Below are 20,149 nucleotides of genomic sequence, written 5' to 3' on the forward strand. Positions count from 1 at the left end.
ATGTAAAACTCAAAATAACAAAGGAACAAGACAAACAAATGAAGAAACAAAAACTCATAGACACAGACAACAGGTTAGTGGTTACCAGAGGGTAAGGGGGGAGGGAGGTGGTAAATGAAGGTAAATGGGATAAAATATATGGATGGACGGAGAACTGACTCTGGATGGTGAACACACAATGTGATATATAGATGACATAATACAGACTTGAAACCTATGTAACTTTACTAACAATTGTCACCCCCAATAAACTTTAATTAAAAAGAAAATTTGAACTAATAATTTATAAAATACAATAAAAATAAAGTACTAGGAGAAAACAAGTAAAACCCAGAAAGACATACAATGAGATGTAAAATGTTTCTGTGAAATTGCTAGGGAAGTCCCAATTTCTTGTCTCCAGCGAGCAATAGATAGGTGAGGAATTAAATTTCAAGTAGCACCATTGTTTACTACTGTTATCAATAAGGTGATGAGAGAAAGCTCTAGTTAACCCATGAGAAATGAAAGAAAAGCATTTGAAAACGTCCACTAAGATGAGTTCAGAAAAATCTTCTGGGAAGGAGATCGTGATCTTCCTGTACTTTCCAGAACTCTGTGGTGATTCACACAACAGACAAAGCAAACAAACAAGCAAACGAAAACACACAGGACACCAAAGGCTTCTTTTCAGCAAACTCTAGCCATCCCAGGATGCAGAAGGAGGGTATGCATGTAATGCAATGTGTGTACACCGTCTCTTCTCTACAAAAGATTCATCGCACCAGGCACGCTCCTTAAGGCAGGTAAGAAACCCAATTCACCCGAGTGATGGATGGTAACTACCACACGCATCGTTCTCGTTTCCATTTTGTTTCTTTTTGGAAAGGACCAGGCCTTGGTCATGTTGCTCGAAATCATTAATTTACAGCTGCAGAAAGTACTGATGTCTCTACCCTTTTCCCACGTGATACTGTCCTCTTAAGTTAATACACACATATGGCGCAAAAATATTAAGAAATCATTTAACACAGTCAATTTAAATTTTAAAATATTTGGCAGTTGTTTAAATTAAATGTTCAGAATGCCATTTCCTGTGCAAGAAAAGAGTTCTACCAAATGCAATTGCATTGTGCAGGCTTCCTGGTGCTTAGTTTCTCAAGTCATCATTAAAGGTCTATAAAAACTGCTCCCGGAATACCTTCAGTAGCTCACATCGTACTTATGCATGATTTTGTGTTTTTTATAGCATCTGTAAGTCCAACCCAATCAGCTTTCCTACCAATATTGGACAAGAGGACAAATTCCTTGGTTGAACACAGGGTGAAAACCTAGGCATGTGTTTTCACCAAAAATATAACCAAAAGATGTCTGGATTCATGTAAATTAAAAGTGTACATAATGCTACAACACTGGAATAAAACTAATACAGAAAGATGGTCAGTATGGAAACACCACCCAGAGTCCACCAATCCAAAGAAAGAACCAGCTAAAATATTAACAATGGGGTACAGCAAATTACATTACTATAATGAAATACTATATAACCATTAAAATTATATTGCAAATATAATAATAGTTAATATGAAAAATTTTCAAGTGGAAAATTTTGACTATATGTAATATATATTATACATATTTATATGCATGGGATTATTATATATAAGCTATATAAATTACATGATGTATCATATAATTACAAGTGTTTATTATAAAGTTATATCATTATTTACTTAAACAAAAATCAAGACACTATATATCAAATAATATAAATGAAGGATGTGTAATTTTGAATCTTCTCACTAGCATGTGATTATAATTTCCACATCTACACTACCCTGTGTTCCCCTTTAAGACTTTTTTGAGAATTCTTTAGCATTCTCGTTTCATTTATTAAAAGGCATGCATTTATTTAGAATATGTGCATCCATTTAGTTGTTTGGAGAAAAGTCATCTAATAAAGTATAAAATTTTTTAAAAAAATGTTTTTGGAGAACGAATACAATTCCGTATCTAAGTTCCTGTTTCTTACAGTGAAGGAAATCACAAACCCAAAACTGTCTGTCTCCCAGGTGTGTTGTAAACCTAATCTGAGAGGCTGGAACTTCAATATGTGCTAGATACATTAAACTGTTTCTCCCTTACCAGACAAAATCCAAAGGGACTAAGGAATACTCCCCAACTGAAGACCTGATACACCAATGCCACACTCACTAGATTACTCATGGTACCGAGTTCATGATGACGTTTTTGACACGAAGGAAAAATACAAAGTATGACTGGCTCATTCGTATTTTGAAACAAATTAGTCTTGTAGTTAGTTCCACAACTGAATCAACACTGAGGCACATTTGGTCAAACACTCGGAATCCAAAATCCGGAATTAACATGCTTGAGTATTTCCAGCTCTCTTCCAAAACAGAAAATCCATCTCGGAGTAAAGTTTGTTTATATTACATGTATGTCATGCATCTTTTTGGCACAGACACATGGTATCAAAAATGGGTGGGGAAAAAAAAGAGAACAGATTTTATGTGGCAACTAGATTCCTAACACCACTTTGTAAGGCTGTTTATAAGTAAGTAATTCCCTCCCTTGCTCCCTCGCTCACACGCACAGGTCAGGGTTCCCTCACTCACACACGACAAACCCTGAAACACCTATACAGGGAACATGGACACATGCTTAGCTCTGAAACCACCGGATGATAAAACATAATGGATCAAAATTCAATGCTTATATCCCCCATCAAATTCTTGATGATTCCCAAATTTTAACCAAAGATACTAAATCACTTTAATCTTGGAGATGACACAAATTGTTTAATATTCTATAAACTTGAGGTCTTTCCTTCCATTAATGTGTCATTTTCAACATAATCTTCCAAAAGTGGCTTGACTTTTTTTAGTTTATAATGAGTCATATTTTGTGAGTGAAATTACACAGGGAAATTAACCCTCTGATTTAATACAAAACAAGATATCATTTTAATCCTGAATTTTATTTTCAGCTCTTACGGGGTTTGTCACTGTATCCTTTCTACCCTGAAAGCTCCATTCTCGTCACACACAGAATGATGAAAAAGCACATTTTCAAGAAATACTTATTGCATAAGTATTAATATTTTTCAGCCAGCTGATCAAACTTGGGGATCACATTTAAGGAAAAAATGAACTTCAGTGGATGTCAGTTTAGATTCTTAATAAAAAGTGAAAGCTAAAACTGAGACAACCAGAGAGTACTTTGGAGCTATTTCTTGCCTAATTTCTAGTAAGGAACAAGATGCCAAAAAGAATTTAAAAACATGGCATCATCCCGAGAGTATGACCCGTCTGGACCTGCGTTTCCCTATGTGGTTACCACTAGCCTGTGTGGTTACTGAGCATTTGAAAGCTGACTAGGCTTACTGTACCGTAAAATGCAGACCGGATTTCAAAGCCTTACTACAAAAAGTTACAGAATATTAAAAAAAAAAGAATTTTATATTGACTACATGTTGAAGTGCTCATGTGTGATAGACTGGGCTCCATAAAACATTATGAAAATGAATTTCACCTGTTTCTGTTTACTTTTGTGCTGTATCTTCTAGAAGATTTAAAATTGCATATGGTGGTCTGCTCACTCCATCCCTCCTGAGCCATGAATCGTCTCTTATCCAGTGTGTCCCCACTGTGTCTGCTCAGACAAGTCACCTGTCTCATCACCGGACATTCGTCACTTAGTAGGGGTCCTGGTTATAATGTCGCCTGTTGCAGTATTGGTCCTTGTGTTCCAGTCACTCTTACTTTACTTCCTAATGGCCCTAAAGCCGTTCACAACACTTTTGTTGCAGTGTATTGTTATAACTGTCCTATTTAATTCTCAGTTATTCTTGTTAATCTCTTACTGTGCCCAATTTATAAATTAAACTTTATGATGGGTAGGTAGGCATAGAGAAATCATAGTATATACATGGGGTTCAGTACTATCTGTGTTTTCAGGCACTCATTGGGCATCTTGGAATGTGTCCCCCACAGATAAGAGAGGACAGTTGTATATATCATTGTCCACCATCCCCCAAAATAAAATCTAAAAGCAAAGACAGCTCTGAACTCGTTTTATATGTTTGTATAATATTGAAGAGTGTCTCAGAAGACATTTTCATTTGAAATTTTGAGTAACCTCAATATATTCCAAAACAAAATTCATTTTCCCAAACAATGGACTCTATTTTAGGGCATAAAGTACATATGAATACAAAGTCACACAGTCATATTCACTGCACCTTTTTACTGTTGTACCTCTTTTTTTTTTCCCTCCAAAAGTTTTCATTCCTTTTCATCTCTTACTTTTCTTTGAGTTCGCCCTCCCGACATCTTCTGGTTGCTTTTGTCGTCTTCCTTGGCCCTTTGAGTTTTCCTGCTACGCATGTGCCCTGTCTGTTCTCATATAGTCCTCACTTTGGAACGCAACACGCAGACAGCACGGTCAAGTTCCCCTCCTAAGGACCTTTCCACATCACTGGGAAAGAGAGGCCTTGCATTCCAAAATTATAAAGTGCCTTAGGAATCTAAGTAACCCTAAATGACCATCTCTACTTCCCTGACTTCTGAAAGCTGTATCCATTGTCACTTTTCATGTGTACCTTTTCCTTCCCCGAGTAGACTGTCAGTTCATGAAGGTGCATCCAGTGTCTTGTTTGGTTTTCAAACATTTTTAAATGTCCTAAAACTCAGTGACTTAGATATAGGAGAATCCCCAACATACAGAGGTGGAATGAACGCACACGTGTTGGGAATTTCACCATCGTGCCCAGAGCAGAAACACCACAGACGACTCAGAAGGACAAGAGCTGGAGCCTCCTGCGTCTTGCAGCGCGGTTCTAGATGAAGGCATTGGCAAGCCACGTGTTTGAACCTCTTTCCTCCCCCGTGTTACCATCTGGGATAATAACACACTCTTGGAGGGTGTGACGAAGATGGGGCGCTCGAGGACCACACGTTTAGAAGTCAGTCTGGCCCAGGGGATGGTTTATAAATACAGGGGCAGTCACAGCCACCCCAGAAGCAGCAGGAACTGTGGCTGCTACCTGCCAGTTACCGGGACTTGGTTATGGCAGTGTTCATCCTAAACCTCCAGGGACGTCACTGATACTTTAGCACATGCTTTAAAGTCTGCCTTCCCGCCTTTTCCCGGGTCATCCCATTATGGATTTAAAAAAATCCCTTTTCTCTAAATTACACTTGAACACTCAGCCTCTCCTCACAACACCAACTTCTCAGCATCAGCAGTGGCTGCCCCACGCCTTCCCAAGCTCGAAAGTGTGTTCATTGTTTCAGTCTGCTCCACGTTCAAAATCAGGAAATACAATATTCTCCTCGGATCAAAACCATCCGTCTCGTTCCGTGAAGCACAGTGACCTTGCTCTTCACGTTCGTCATGACCTCCGGGCTCCTCTCATCTGTTCCTGGGTCCCATCCCCGGGCACAGCCCTTGGCCCCTTCCCAGCCCAGGCTGAGGGTCCCTCTATCCTACCGCACTCACTGTCTCAAGAAAACCCAGCGCTTCCATTCCCAGGATGCATGCCTTGCTAATCTCCAAAGTTCTGTGCCGGCCCAGCCAGATCACAGACTTAGGTGTCACCCGAGAAAGGGATGAAACTGTCGACTCACACACGTGACAACAAACAGTTGTTAACTTTGCCAAGTTTCCCCTTATGGCTCCAGAATCTCTTCATAGACTTCTTGCGTATTCTCTGCTATGTCCCCAAGCTGCTACTCCCATGGAGTTCACCCCAATCTATTACGACCTTGCACTTATCTGAGGAGACTAAACTCACAGTCAGAGGGCAACCCCCTGCAGGCAGGGTCCTCACTGGTGGCATGTACCCCAAGTCCTCTCCAGCACAGGGCTGAACCAATAATGAAGTCAGTTAACTAAGGAACTAATCCCATTTCCTTCCTCTTCTAAAAGGTGAGCAATGTTCTTCTTTGCAACTACTGATCACAGCAACCCTTCTTAGAACATTCTGAAATTTGCTCCTGAGAATTACATTCAGTGGTTACCCTCCTCCTTTTTTTATTCTGCCTTTAAGTAGCTCCTTTCACATCCACGCAGAAAAATGCAGGTGTTTCCCTGCTTTTTTTTTACCTTTCGATGAGTTACTGCCTTCAGAAGTTTTAATGCAGATGATTTCCTAATATCTCTTTCTAGCTTGCAGTGTGTTTTTCAGCTCTAGACCTGAATTTCCATCGCACATCAGTCATCTCATCCAGAAGCTAATGCTGGAACTTTAAATGCGTGACCTGTCCCAAAATGAGCCATTCTCCCACCGTCAACCACACAAGGCTCTCCTCTAGGTATTTTCATTATCGCTTGTGTTGTTTTATACCACTCGTTTTCTAGATATCCAGATTCCAAACCTCAAAGGCTGCATTTCATAGTCCCCCATCGTGACCCCCCACACCCGCTGACTGTATAGACTTGCAGAGCTCCGACTGTCTTTGAAATCCATTTCATCACATTCACTCACATTGCCTCCACTTCATGTTTCCCACTCTTTGTTGAAAAATATCCCCTTTTTCAAGTTGCGAGGAAACTATTTAGTAAAGGAATACGTTTTCACGCATATGAAGAGGCCTTTAGAAGTAGCACCCTAAAATAACATCTTGCGGTTAGATGTGTTTCGTGCTATTTGCAAACAGATAAAACGAGCTTGGAAAAAGTGTCATGTCCCAGTATGTGCAATGGTGAGATTCTGAAGTGGAGGTGATGCTGGCAGCAGGGAGCTGGGAGACAGAGGTGACACCTGTGTTTATGGACTTGCTGGGAGAGGAGAGAATAGACTGCTCAGTGTGTTCCTTGTCAAAAGACTGACTTTCCACATCGCACTGCAAAACCTGCCCAAGTAGAGAAGGCGTTTTGTACTCAGGAGGCGAGTATTTGTTGAATGCTCTGGCCAGAGCCTCTGTAAAGCCACTGTGGACACGGAATCATGTCCTTTCCCCAACCACTGAGCACCCGTGGCCTCTCCCTGATTTCCACTTGTTGGGCTCTCTGCAGAAGCCCTGGATTCCTGGGGGAGAAGTGCGATGGCACAGTTACCCAAAGTGTCTGTCAAGGCCGCCCAGTAAATGCTGCCATGTCCTGTCGTGTGGCCACAGCGTCACTAGTGACAACCTGCCAAAACACAGTCATTTTCAATAATGGACCAAGAATAAAGATAGTGTAGTTGTTTTGCATGAAGTGAAACAAATGAACAATTTCCTCTCCACAAATGGAACGTCGCTATACAGAAGGAGACACGTGACGTGTGGATTCACACATTCCTGTCACTTGTCCCTGGACTGCCTGTGGAGCTCTGAGCACATTACATCTCTCTCCCAGTCTCAGTTTCCTCAAAAACATAAAATAATGGTGACACCACTTACTTATGGAGGGAAGAACAATAGATGTGTATTTACTTGGCCTATCGATAAACAGTAGTCCTGCTTTTCTTTCCCTTTCACCATGACTTAACGAGAAAATAGCCTTTCCCTTCTCCAGCCTGTTAACAATTTCCAAACGGACTCAAAAATAGGGTGCCCCTGTTATAATTTAGCATATGGCTCTCAGAATGTGTATAAATATTTTCTCCTAACACATGGGTTATATAAGAATGCAATTAATTTCGGCTGTTCAAGTTAGACAAACTATTCAACTACAGTATTCTAAGCAAAGAGAATATGTTTTGATGGGTTAAATGTAATTTTGTGAAACACATTTATGCAGCTAAAACCTCTAGGTTTCTTTAGAATGAAGGTGCTTAGTGATGCCTTCCATGCATCTTCCAGACAACAGGACGGAATTCCCATGTTCTCACTGTAGTTCTCCTCTCCTTTCCGACTCATACGTGGCCCAGGAAATCAATCTCACAGCCTTGACCCACCTGAGGAATCTCCAAGGTCAGTCCAAAAGGCACTTATCCTGAACTCTAACTCAGGTTTTCCCACTGCCCTATCTGTGACTAGAAGTGCTTAGAAAAAAGTAAACCAACAGCTCTATGTTTTCCAGGACTCAGTCCCAGAAAAAGAGCAAGCTAATGTGAAACAGACAGCCAAAATCTTTAAATTTATGGGAGAATTTAAAAAACACAAAATCAATTTTCCACAGTGTAAGTTTGCGATATAATGTAAGTCTAACAAAGCAAATGAATGACAACAAACATTCCCCAATATTTTCTTGCAAACTGAAAAGCTATGAGAAAAAGCGAAACTATAAAAAGGTGCCAAAAGCTAGGTTACATACATGTATTCCACAAGTCAAACTGTAATAGTAAAAAGAAAAGTAGAACACTTGCTAAATGTGTAACTAGCTTTCATTCAGAAATCACCTATTACTTACATTTTATTTAACAATTATTATGCTCAAAAACATGGTGTAGCAAAATTAATTGTCCTCCTTGTCACGAATGGGAAAGTTTATGTTGGCCACTGTCAATCACTGAGAGAAATTTGTTGTTTTTAAAAATCATACTATTTATGACAATGGAATTATAAAGGCATTTTTGCAAGTCACTAGAAGTAGCAAATAACAATAACAAAACAATAAGAAAATAATAACAATAACATCAGATCAGTGAAGTTTTTTTTTTTTAAATTTGTTCTTGATTACTTTCCAGAGGTCCAGAAGCAGTTTGAATAAAAATTCATTACTCCCTCAGTTTTTTATATACATAAAATAGTATTTGCTTCATGGCAATGTGATCAAATAAGCGAAAAAAAATAATCACTGTAGTTTTTAAAGTCACCACTAATCACCATTGAAAAATAAAAGTTTTCAAAGTCAGAGAGGAGAATGAATTCATTAAATGGTAATTAAAATGTTTTCTTCAATTTCCTTTTCATCATGCAAACAATTCCAAATATCCACTCACTTCTCTTCTACTTCCAATGAGTTGTATTTGATTTGATGCACAGAATAATTAGTTACAGTGCTAGTGAGCAGTAAGCAAAGTAGGTCCACCCTGACTCAGGAAAAAAAAAAAAAGAAGACTATTTTACTTAAGAAACAGTTATCTACATAGCACATAATTCTTTTAACTAGGATAACATATTTTTTGGTGTATCAAATGTATGTGTATTATTTTTATAGCCCATTATTTTTATAGCCCAAAGGTGTCATTGATTTGCATAAATACAGTAGCTCTTTTAACCACTTGCCTTTCGTAAAAGTTCGAGAAAATAAACCCATCATATTTTTTTAAAAAGTAATCTGTCTTCTTTAGTTAAGAATATAAAAGAGTGCCTTTATGAATACGGGGTCGAAAGTTCCCCCCTTAAATATAACATCACTATTGTGACTGCTTTATGCAGATAAGTTGGAAATCTGTGTGCTGCTTGCTTGCTTATAACCAGGGAAGGATATATATATATATATATATATATATATATATATATATATATATACACATACATATATATACACATATATATACATATATACATATATATATATATATATATATATATATATATATATATATATATATATATGACATGATTAAATGTTTACTTTTCATGATGAAAAGTTCTTCATTTAAATATTCTTGGACAGACCACATCACTCAGGACAGAAATCCAACTAAGGTTTTCTTTGTCTACCATGTTCAAGACTGGGACAGAAATTGTGAAATTAATTCAGTAATCCAGGATTTTTCAAAATGTCCAAATTTTGGCATCCTGTAGAAAAGTTCTAGGGTACTTAACAGGTTGCTTTAACTTTGTGATGATTTCTTTGTTGAAATTCACATAAAATATTTGATTAAATGAAATACTTGAGGCATTTTATTTAATCAGTTAGTGGTCCAATAGCCAATTTAATTTATGTGTTCTTTCCCTCACACAACCCCCACCACCCCACCTTCACCTCCCAGACCCTCTCTACTTGCAACATTTTTTTTCCTCACTCTTGCTCTCAGTAAGCAGCTGAAAATTATTTGCATGATTAAATTGTTCAGACTATGGGTGGGTTGCTTGCTGAAAGAAGGAACAAGGTTATTTTCCATGATAAACCAGTAGGCGGTGCTAACTATAGGATACTACATTTAAAGACTTTTACCACAAAAACTAATAGGTGATCTGTTTAAAGAGTTGCAGAATCACCAACATGACGCATGGAGGAGAAAATTTCAAAAATTTGGATGCAATAGATAGAAATTCACCAAAAGCATGAACATACTGAACAATGAATATTAAGTGAAAACCTAAGATGACGACAGCTTCTTACTATGATCTTTATTTACAGAATTGGAAGCACAGCTATGTATTTGTTCCCACATCAAAACCCTATGAACATCTTCTGCCCCATTACAGTTTCAATCTCATTTGGATACATCACACAGTACAGGTCTGGCTGTGCCCCAGTCTTAAGACACAAGCACCCCCAGCTTAAGGCAGGAACTGGTCCTCAATGAAAACTGGTTTGGTTACTCAAGTTTCTTTTCCTTTCTTTTTTTTCTCTCTCTTTTTTTTTTTGTTTTGTTTTGTTTTTTCCTTTCTCACTCAGTCTCTCTCTTTGCAAAGAACTAAATGACTTATGTGGCATACAACCTGCAATGAAATATTATGTGCAGGCATTATCTTGAATTTTTTAAATAAATGAACATTTCTACTTACAGACTTTAATTATGGTAAAAAATGATTTAGAAAAACCAGAATGTTGCAAGTGGCTCTTTAAATGTTTCTGTTAGCTGTGTAAACTATAGGACAGGCAACATTTTAGCAATGTGCTCACAAAATCACTATTTAAGTTCAGTAACATAGTATCTGAGTTAAATCTCAGAACTGCACCCTTTACCACACCAGGTCTGCTGTTCCACAAACAGGACCTAAACTATCTTCTTTACGTAAATGCAACAGGACCCTCTAAACAGAGAAAAGCCACCCTGACTACAAAAATAACTCCCATTGCAACTTCCAAAGACCTCTGATGAGAAAGCACACCATGAATAAAAAATGCACATCGCTTTCTAGTTATTACAATAAAATTTAATCTTCTACAGATAAGCAGTCATTTGCACTCCCATCTCTATTAATGCAAAGAGTAAAGAAATACAGGCATAAAGTGCATTCTAGATTGAGGTTACAGGCTTGGAAACACCACAGTGTGTTATTAACCTGTGTGTTATGGGCCCTCCGTGTGCTGGAATTCGTTTTTATGTCTATGGGTAGCCTAGAAGAAAACTTAATCTGAGAAATAAAAAGTTATTTCATTTGCTTTGTATTCATTTTAACAGACTCCAAATTACATATGCACGATAAATTTAAGGCTGGACTTTCCATGTAAGGAAAAGAAAGAAAATCAAAGCTTTCAAAATCAAATCATTTCAACAATAGTTACCCTCCAGATTTTAAGATTTGTAGTACGACAAGAAATGTTTGGGCAGCAAGTTTTCCAGCAGATTCTGTCACTATGTTCAGTTCAGAAAAGGCTTTTTTTTTTTTTTTTTTTAATTACCAACCGGTTCGTCTCCAAAAAAGTAAATCAAAGTAGACTGTACTGGAAACATGTAACAGGACAATCATACAATATCACAAACTCCATAGAAACATGCAACACTGTACTGTAATGCTACCCGCACAGAAAATCAACACCATCACCAATCCCTGAGCCCAGTGGTCAGGGTGAAAACCTTTGGAACCACTATCAGGTGGTTAAAAAGAGGGGAAACGCTATCCCTTTAAAACTCAAGTAAAAAGCTATTTTGCACCTTTGGGCGGTATAGGCTCAGGAACGGAAACTAACGGTTTCGTTCTCAACATGATATCCAGGTGCCCATCGTAGAGAGTAACTATCCCCCCGTTCCCTGGAAGATGTCAGCAAGCCCTTAAAGCCGAGCAACACACCAAGGAAAGAAAAGATCCAAAAACAGCGCCACTAAGACAGCAAAACCCTTCGAAGGAGCTCCCAGGCTGGGAAAGACCTACTGCGTTGTTTACTCCGGGCACAGCCAAGGAGACAGAGTTGGGGTGCGGGGGCTGGTGCCATCCTCAGGGATCTGGCAAAGGTCTCCAGCTCCCGGCCCCCGTGGCCAGCGGCCAGCGCCCGGGGAAGCCGCTGCCCTGCCGCGCGTCCCCATCTCCCCGGCGCTCCGAGGGGCCGCCCCACCGGCCCGCGCGGCGTCCTCGGCCCTCGCCCCTCAGGCTCTGCAAGTGGCCCTCGGAGAACTTACAGGGCCCGCGGGTGCGGCGTCCCCGGCCACCGCCCGCCCGCGGCGCAGACGCCGCCGGCCGCCGACCCGATCTGGGCGCAGCCAAGGCGGGGCTGTATTTTGCGCACATTCAAAACCGATCGGAAGCAGGGGACTTTCCCCAGCGCCCGGCACGGCTGTCCCCACCGCGGGCGCGAGCTCACACACACACACACACACACACACACACACACACACACACACACACTTCCTCACCAGGGCCGGCGTTGCCATTGCAAACCCGGGAGACGCCTCCAAGGGGACCAAGTACCTGCTCTCTGCAAGCTGCTCAGCTGTTCACTTCATCCTCCGTTGACAAGGAAACCAAACCGCACTTCATTTTTTTTTTTCCAGAAAAACCTTCCATTGCCATCACATTTGAAAATTGATTTACGGGGAGGGGAGGGGGAAGAAGAAGGGATAATATAGATATAGATATCAGGATATCTATCATAAAATTATCTCCGTTTCTTTTTTTAAAAAGTCAAATGTGCAAAAGTCATCGTTAATTTAAAGGAGAAAAAAAAGTGTTTTGCTTAAAAATAATCCCAGTAACCAGCTGCAAGAAAAGTTTCATGTTATCAATGGGTATCAAAAAACAGGAGGGAGAAAAACGAATTTGTTCTCACCGGCTCCAAAAAGGGCACCAAAAAATTAGAAAATAAAGGTCTTTGCTCAGTGGTTTGTACCAGTATCGCAAAACCACAAACTTGTAAACACTGCGTAAAATCCCACCTATCCAAAAATCTTATCAGAAAAAGAGTATGCCAAAAACAAAAAGGAGTTAGAAACATGCTTTTTATATTTTACAAAGGAAAAAAAAATAGGCACCATACTTCACATCGCTTTCTCCATAAAACCAGTTGCACATTTCGGTGGGAGTCGCTCCCGCGGGCACGGCCGCCACGGACTCCCGGACACAGCGCCTCGTCTACGGAACCATCGCACGCTAGAAAAACTTGGATTCAGGAAATGGCTCAAAACCATGCTCCTCCAGCGTTCCCAAATACAAACAATAATCAAAGAAGTGGAAAAAAAAAAGAAGAAGAAAAAAAACAAAAACAAAAAAACAAAAAAAAAGGACAAAAAAAAAAAAAAGAATAGGACAAGAATGGCACTGAGAAGGTACTCACCGAGCGGGAGTAAAATGTTGGAATAAAAATGAGATTTGGTATAAAATACAGTATGGCGGTGGAAGAAGGAACGGAGCGCGTTTTTCTCTCGGTCTCGGCCTCGGGCACTGACACGTGACAGCAGCGTCTCCGGCCGGGAGGACCCGCTGCCGGGGGCGCCCACGGAGCCGCTGCGCCCGCGAGGCCGGCTGGGCGCTGCGCGCAGACGAGCAGGGGCCCCGCGCGGGACCGAGCGCGCGCGCGCACCCCGGCAGGCGCACGCGCACACGCACACGCACGCGGGCGGGCGGGCGCGGGGCGGGCGCGGGGCGGGCCGCGCCGGGAGGGGAGCGGCGCGGGTGCCGGAGGCGCGGTCACTGCGGCCGCTGCTGCCGCCGCCTGGCCGGGGGGCGCGATGGCCGCGCGGCGCGGCGCGGGGTGCTGCCCACGCGCCCGGGAGGCGGGAACAACTTGCTGCTCCCCGCGAACTTGCGGTGGCTGCCGCTCCCTCGCGCGTGCACCTGTTTCCCGTCGCAAGGTAGTTACCTTAGGAGGGGCCCGTCCCCGGCTCTCCCGAAGTTTCACTGTCCACCCCACCCGCTTTCCCGTCTTCCCTCCCAAGCGGCCTCTCCTTCCCCCCAGATCTGCGCTCCCCCTCGCGAAGCTCGGGCAGCCGGGTCGGCGCCACGCTGGGGGCGTTGTCGCGGGCCGGGCCGCCGGCAGTGTGTGTCACCGTGAGAACGCATGGCGCCGCGTTTGCCGTCCGCGGAGAGGAACGTCGGTCCTGGGAGAGACGCAACAGCCTCTCCTGCAGAACCCGCGTCCCAGGTGCCTCTCGGAGGGCTGCACAGCCGTGGGCGGGCGCGTGGGGCGCGAATGCATTCCTTCGTGGGCCAGGCATTGTTTGTTTGGGCTGCGCGCGCGCGCGCACCGGCTTCCAGGCTGGTCTGGAAAGCTCCATGGCAGCGGTTCCTGCCTGACTCCTGCTCAAGTTGTGGGCTGGGGCTGCAAGTGGAAGAACAGGGGCCGGGAAACAAGTGGGCCCGCGGTGAGTCCCTCCCGCGGGGAGCGAGCGCGCGGCGATCGCGAGGGGGAGACGTGCACCCGGAGAGACGCGCGCAGCCCAGGTGGCCGGTCGCGCGTTCTGGACGCGGGGCCCCGGGGAATTCTCCACCTGGCATCTGCCTGAGGATGCCTGCGCCTGAACAAAGATTCCATCAGCCAATCGCTGGATGCCTTGGGATCTTTCTACTGCTGCTTGTCCAAGCATCAGCTTTCTGGGCGCCGGAACGCATCTCTCTCTCTCTTCATTTTTGTGCAGTACCAACATCGGGGCCATTTCCCTGTGCTGCTTCGCTCTGGGTTGTGTGGAATTCACGGGCATCTCTGTGTTTGAGCAGGAGCGATTAGCACAGCCCTGCAGTTCCCAGATTGCCGCCCCTGATCTTTATCTGCAGGTTTCTAGTTGACATTTAAGATAAAATGCCTCCCAGAGATGACCTAACCTGGACAGTTCTGAAAATGAAGTACACGTCCACTAGAGAGAGCTTCAACAGTAAATCGGTTTCTCAAACATTCTGGTCAGCATTCATTCACCAAGGAAAGTAGTAATCCACAATTTAAATAAGAGATTTAAAGTAACTGTAGAAATATCCTTAAATATTTATTATACATACTTTGGCATGAGCACTGCTGATGAGAAATAGTGGTTACAAAGACGAATGCATCCAAGTGGATTTGGTAACTCTGAAGCCATGCTGAATAGAACTCAGAAATCATAGGATTTTAAGCTGGATGATACAGTGATCAAATAAATGTGCTTTTCACTGTAAAACACACTGTTTTTTGTTTGTTTTATTGTTTTGCTATAAGATCTCTTCAAATGTGGTCCTTTCTTTTCTGAGTCATGAGTCAATTTTGTCTACCATTAAACCTTAGTTTGCTAAATTTTCCAATTTTTTCTTTCCATGTCAAAAAATATCCGATTCTAATCATTTAAGAAGAAAATACTCTGTTAGTACATGTTTTCTATCACTTCTGTCATAGCGGTAGTCAAATGTGAGAATCATCCCTTTAACAATCCGTTTTGAACCTTTCAGAAGGGCTGGGCAAGGCCAGGGTTCTAGAGTTATCCAAGAAGAACTTTGAAAAACAAGCTGTTTGGAATTGCACTGCAGCAGTGGCTGTCAGCCAGTCTCAGTGATTGTCAGTCTTTTATTATTCAATAAAGTGACTTCCCTTTATGTTAAATGCAGTTCTGTGGAAGAAAGAGCAAGGCATCCCCTCCCTGCACTTTCCCCATCTACTTACATAATCACAGTACAGTGCTCAAAATACTCTGTTTATTTTTTTTCCAATGTGCCATTTTCATCTTTCAGGTTGCACCACCAAATTGAAATCAAGAATAAACCGAGTTAGGGTAAGGGAACTCGTATGTACTGAGCAGTGCCTCACCGTTCGCCTCTCTGTTCCTACTTGTAACTGCTCTGTCACATTGTGTTATACTCATTTTACAGATTAGGAAAATAAAGTCAGAGAACTTAAGTAATGTGCCAAGGATTCCATTGTTAGTACATGTTAGAGGTGGGATTGGATCCAAAATTTCTCTGGCTTTATAGTTAGAATAAAATATCGCAAGATACTAAGTATTTTCAAATACTACTGCTACTGAGGCCCATTAATAAATGCACAATAATCTACATGAAGTAAGTAGATCTACAGTAAATTTGTGGGAATTGATTTGGCTAGATTAGTCACCACAAATAACAGTAGTAGTACACATATTTTCACTCACATTTTTGATTCCATAAAACACAAGCAGAAGAAAATAAACCTTCAAAAGCACAGATGGAGGGGTTAACTTTTTTCTTTACCAAAAATCTGCATAAGAGATGTGATCACATACATCCTGGTCATATCCTCAGAAGTTAAGCATAGGAATCTGTAAAGCCAAGTTGCAATTGTCAACTCCTTTTGATGTACATTATAAAGTAAACCATGCAGAATTCATAATTGAGAACTATACTGAATTTAAGATGAGATAAATAATGATTGAAAAAAAGTCTACTTTGAAATCTATGCTCCAGGATCCCAACGTCTTCCCATTAGAAAACATTGAAGGTACATGAATTATAGGTGCATGTAGTTTTTGCATATGAATATATACATAGAAACCATGTGTTGTGATATCACGGTTTCAATGTACACTTTTACATCCAGTGCCCTCAAATGATTTTTCTGTTTTGCTTGTTATTTTTTTTCAAATTTAGTCATTTTAAACTTTTGGTTATTTTTTCATTATATGTCCTATCCCTACCTAGAAACATACTTTACTTATAATTCTCTTTTTAGTTTGATGGGTTTCCTTTACTTTTTCCAATATTTCTTTTGGAGGAATTGCAAATACCAAAACTCATCAGATAATTTGTACAAATGATCAAAGAAAATGATGAGAAGATATGAAAATACATAGTAACACTATAATATGGTCTGAGTAAAATAAGGAAGAACTATCAAAAGGTCCGTGTAATTTAAATTTTAACATTTCTTATTTCACTCTTCACATGGTATATTTTAGGGAATCCCAAAAATTCAGCTATATAGAATAAAACGTACAATGCATTTCTTATGACTTACGTACATTCATATTTATGTCCATATAAAATTAATAAGATATGTGTATTGCTAAGAAAATAAATTTAAAGCCAATTACTATGTCTACTAATATTCTTGCTTTGAATGTGTTCGTTTTTTTTTTGTTTTTGTTTTTTTTTTTGCGTTAATTAGGTTGAATGTGGTTCTGTGGTAATGTGACCTCAGTGACAGTGACAGAGGGTACACACCGGGAGCCCTGATGAGTTTCCTGATGGACACTTAAGGGGCAGGAAAGGGGAGGTGTGACGTGTGCAGGTTCTGCATCATTTGTTATTACTCATCGATTACTGCTCGGACAATCATCCGTCCTAAAGAGGATATCAAATATGTCAGTTTATAAATTTAGAAGCTGTGGATTCATCCAGGATGTCTCTTTACATCAGAAGAGTTAAAGACGAACATGTGGCGGTCCTAGAGCCAGAAATAGGCCCCTGGAAAGGTACTAAAGGTTAAAAGTATGAAGGTAATTTTAAACCATTTTATTACGTATGAATATGAACATAGAAGAAACCTGACATGAGCAAGAAAGAAAGGGGATTCAGGTCAAACAAAATGCAAGTGAGAAGCATCATAAATGACAAACCCGTGCTATTTCATAACTACTTCCTGTGTCTTAGATCCTGATACACGGACTGTTACAAAGGCCCCATCATCAGAAACATTGTAAAAGCCTCTGCCCAGCGACATGGGACTGGAAGATGGAAGGCGAAAGGGCGTTCACATCTAGTGAAACAAAGACCATCTAGCACGGAAAGTAACTTTAATGACAAAGAGCTGTCATTATAGCCACAAAACTGAGAAAATGATACTGTTTGGAAGGGAAGAGAATACAGAGGATGGAGAGGACTGGGGAGGGGGATGAACAGAAAGGAGGAGAGGAAAGAAAGATGGAAAGAAAGGAGGCGGGAGGGCCAGAAATTGCAAGACCAAGACATTGGCGTTGCATGAATGTGTGATTTTTTTTTTTTTTTTTAATGTGAGACAGGTGCTGCCACCGGACAGATGAGGGTCATACAGATGAGCCCTAGAAGACGCGACTGAAAGTACTTTTGAAAAACATCGCAGACTTGACAGTGTTTCTTTTGTGAAACCAAACGTTGCCTGAAAGTTCCAGAAAACATTGTTGCTCGGTTTAACAAAACTCTGCACAAGAGCAAGTAACGTTTCTCGAAAGAGACAGAAAAACAGAAAGAGATATTTTCATTTGTGTTTAAAAATCAAGAGATTTGTTTATCCTAAAGACTCAGAGTGGTAACAGAAGGCAGTGAGGTTCCAATGGAAAAGTAATTTTGTGTAAGAAGAATGGAGGAGAAAACTGGCCTTTTTGTCCTACCCCGAGGTCTCAGACGCAGCGGTATGAACTAACTCCTGTATATGCAGTGATTTGTATAGAGTTATAGTTGATTCTCCTGTTGATTTTCTCTCTGTTTATTTGTTTCAGTTTTAAAAGACTGGGGTTTAGAGGCCATATGGATTTTAAGTATCACTATTCATTTAATTCAACTCTGGATTTTTTTTTTTTTTTTTTTAGATCAGAGGTATTCATTTATTTTGTTTAAAGGTTACAGCATTCAAAAGATGCATGAATAAAATTAGTTGGTTATTATCAAGTTTTGGATTCCTGTCAACAAGAGTCTCTTCTAATTGCCATGGAATTTAGTAAGTTATTTATTTTTATTAATATGAAGCTCATGTTTTGAAAATAAAATTTCTTTTCCAGAGTTTTCAAAAGCCAGATAAGCATGGTAGAATGATTTTAAGCTGATAAATCATGTGACAGTGTATCGGCAAGCCTCTTAACCACAGAGTTGAACACTTAAATAATCAATATTTTCTTAGTACATCCTTTGTACTAACTAATGTGTGACCTGACATTTGGTTAAAAATGATTATAGGAAGTAGTTAAATCTGATTTGTGGTATATATAGATCTGTGTGCTCCAGATTCCTTTTTCGGTCTTGTTGAAACAATAAATAGGTTGCTTTTATATCACTTTCTGTTTTATATTCTATGTTTCTCTGATATCCTCTACTCTGTTTTCTCTGTACCTCAGAACTCAGACCTTTTATATCTTCCCATACATATTCAGGAGATGCCATCGTAATACATTAATTCTTTGACTTTGAGTTTTATCAAATTAATAGAAATCTTTTGTACTAGTAAATGTGGGGGTAGACATTTGGGAAAAATGATTTTTAAGAAAGAATTATGTATGTGATATATGTGTATGTATGTGCGTGTGTATGTATCTGTATCTATGTCTATATCTATCTATATCTATTTCTATTACATCTATCTCCCCAGATTATTTTCTTCCCCCTCTGCTCTCCCTTCGCATTGAAGAGAGAGGGGTCAACCTTGTTAAGATCTGAAAAGATCACAGCTCTTGGCTGTTTGGCTTCAGGGTAGTAAATTATTTGTTATTTTATTCATCTAAAGCTCCAGAGAAAACAAGAGCAAAGATCAAACACAGTCGTTCCAAATAAAAAATATAACGAACAACTAGTCGGCCACTGGGGGAACTATGAATATTTCAAGCTGCAAACTTATAAATACACAAGCATGCCAGTTCAGTCTCATGTTGCAGGAAAGCAGGACGCCATTCATTACAAGCCATCACTTGTTCTTGCCTGACTGCCAGTTTGTGACGCATTTATCTTAACAAACAGTGTAAAATCAAATGCAGGACTTCATTGTCACATAACTAGAGAACGACTTCACTAAGATTTGATCTACCTCACTTTTTTGCTTGCTTTGAAAAAGAATTGGTAACTAATTAAAAAAATAAATAAACAACATGTTGTATGTATAGTCCCTAATTCAACTGTGTTCAAAGTTCAGCAGATAAAAATGTGTGCATTCCAGACAAAATGTCATCTTCAAATGTAATACTTGTTTCTCGTACAAATAAAGGTAATCTGTAATTTTTTTCTTGTCATTTGTGCAACAGAAGATATAACATGTTTTCAGGCTTAGAAGAAGAAATCAACAAACATTCTTCAGACATTTATGGGAGGCATGAGGAATTTAAAAAGCTAGTATCAAAATATTATAGTACAATAAATTAAAGTTTACAAAGAGGAAAGAAAGCAAATTAAAATTTAAATGCCTGATTCTAGAATGTACTATTTTTTTGGGGGAAGTTGGATTTTGTAGATAAAATTTTGCCAGAAAGTGAAACCTCTCCTAATTTTTG

General features: G+C 40.3%; 2 protein-coding genes across 16 annotated transcripts in view; one reads left to right on the forward strand and one right to left on the reverse strand.

Annotated features, from left to right (window-relative positions):
* RALYL (RALY RNA binding protein like) overlaps positions 1 to 20,149 on the reverse strand; it is a 1,518,143-nt gene that overhangs the window by 467,441 nt on the left and 1,030,553 nt on the right. For 2 of the 15 annotated variants that reach the window (XM_074318484.2, XM_074318480.2), the window contains exons 1-2: positions 13,321 to 13,452; positions 12,459 to 12,547 (exon numbers count right to left, since the gene is read on the reverse strand). The exons of 1 other annotated variant lie outside the window; for it this stretch is intronic. Coding sequence is in view for 3 of the 14 variants with exons in the window: in XM_019726281.3 (XP_019581840.1) it covers positions 11,925 to 11,985 (61 nt within the window). In the remaining 11 variants the exon portion in view is untranslated. Of the gene's footprint in view, positions 1 to 11,924; positions 12,128 to 12,169; positions 12,318 to 12,403; positions 13,009 to 13,320; positions 13,555 to 20,149 lie in introns of those variants that run through there. 12 more of the 15 variants (XM_074318486.2, XM_019726284.3, XM_019726283.3 and 9 more) reach the window with 10 other exon arrangements.
* Positions 13,373 to 19,880, forward strand: LOC148757620 (uncharacterized). Its single transcript, XM_088799739.1, has 3 exons — positions 13,373 to 13,399; positions 13,442 to 14,127; positions 17,939 to 19,880. Exons 1-3 carry the CDS (start codon positions 13,373 to 13,375, stop codon positions 17,979 to 17,981), a joined length of 756 nt encoding a protein of 251 aa, XP_088655865.1. The 3' UTR covers positions 17,982 to 19,880.

Source organism: Rhinolophus sinicus, chromosome 7, assembly GCF_057876585.1.
Source record: "Rhinolophus sinicus isolate RSI-liver-muscle chromosome 7, RSI-T2T, whole genome shotgun sequence".
NCBI classification, from domain to species: domain Eukaryota; kingdom Metazoa; phylum Chordata; class Mammalia; order Chiroptera; family Rhinolophidae; genus Rhinolophus; species Rhinolophus sinicus.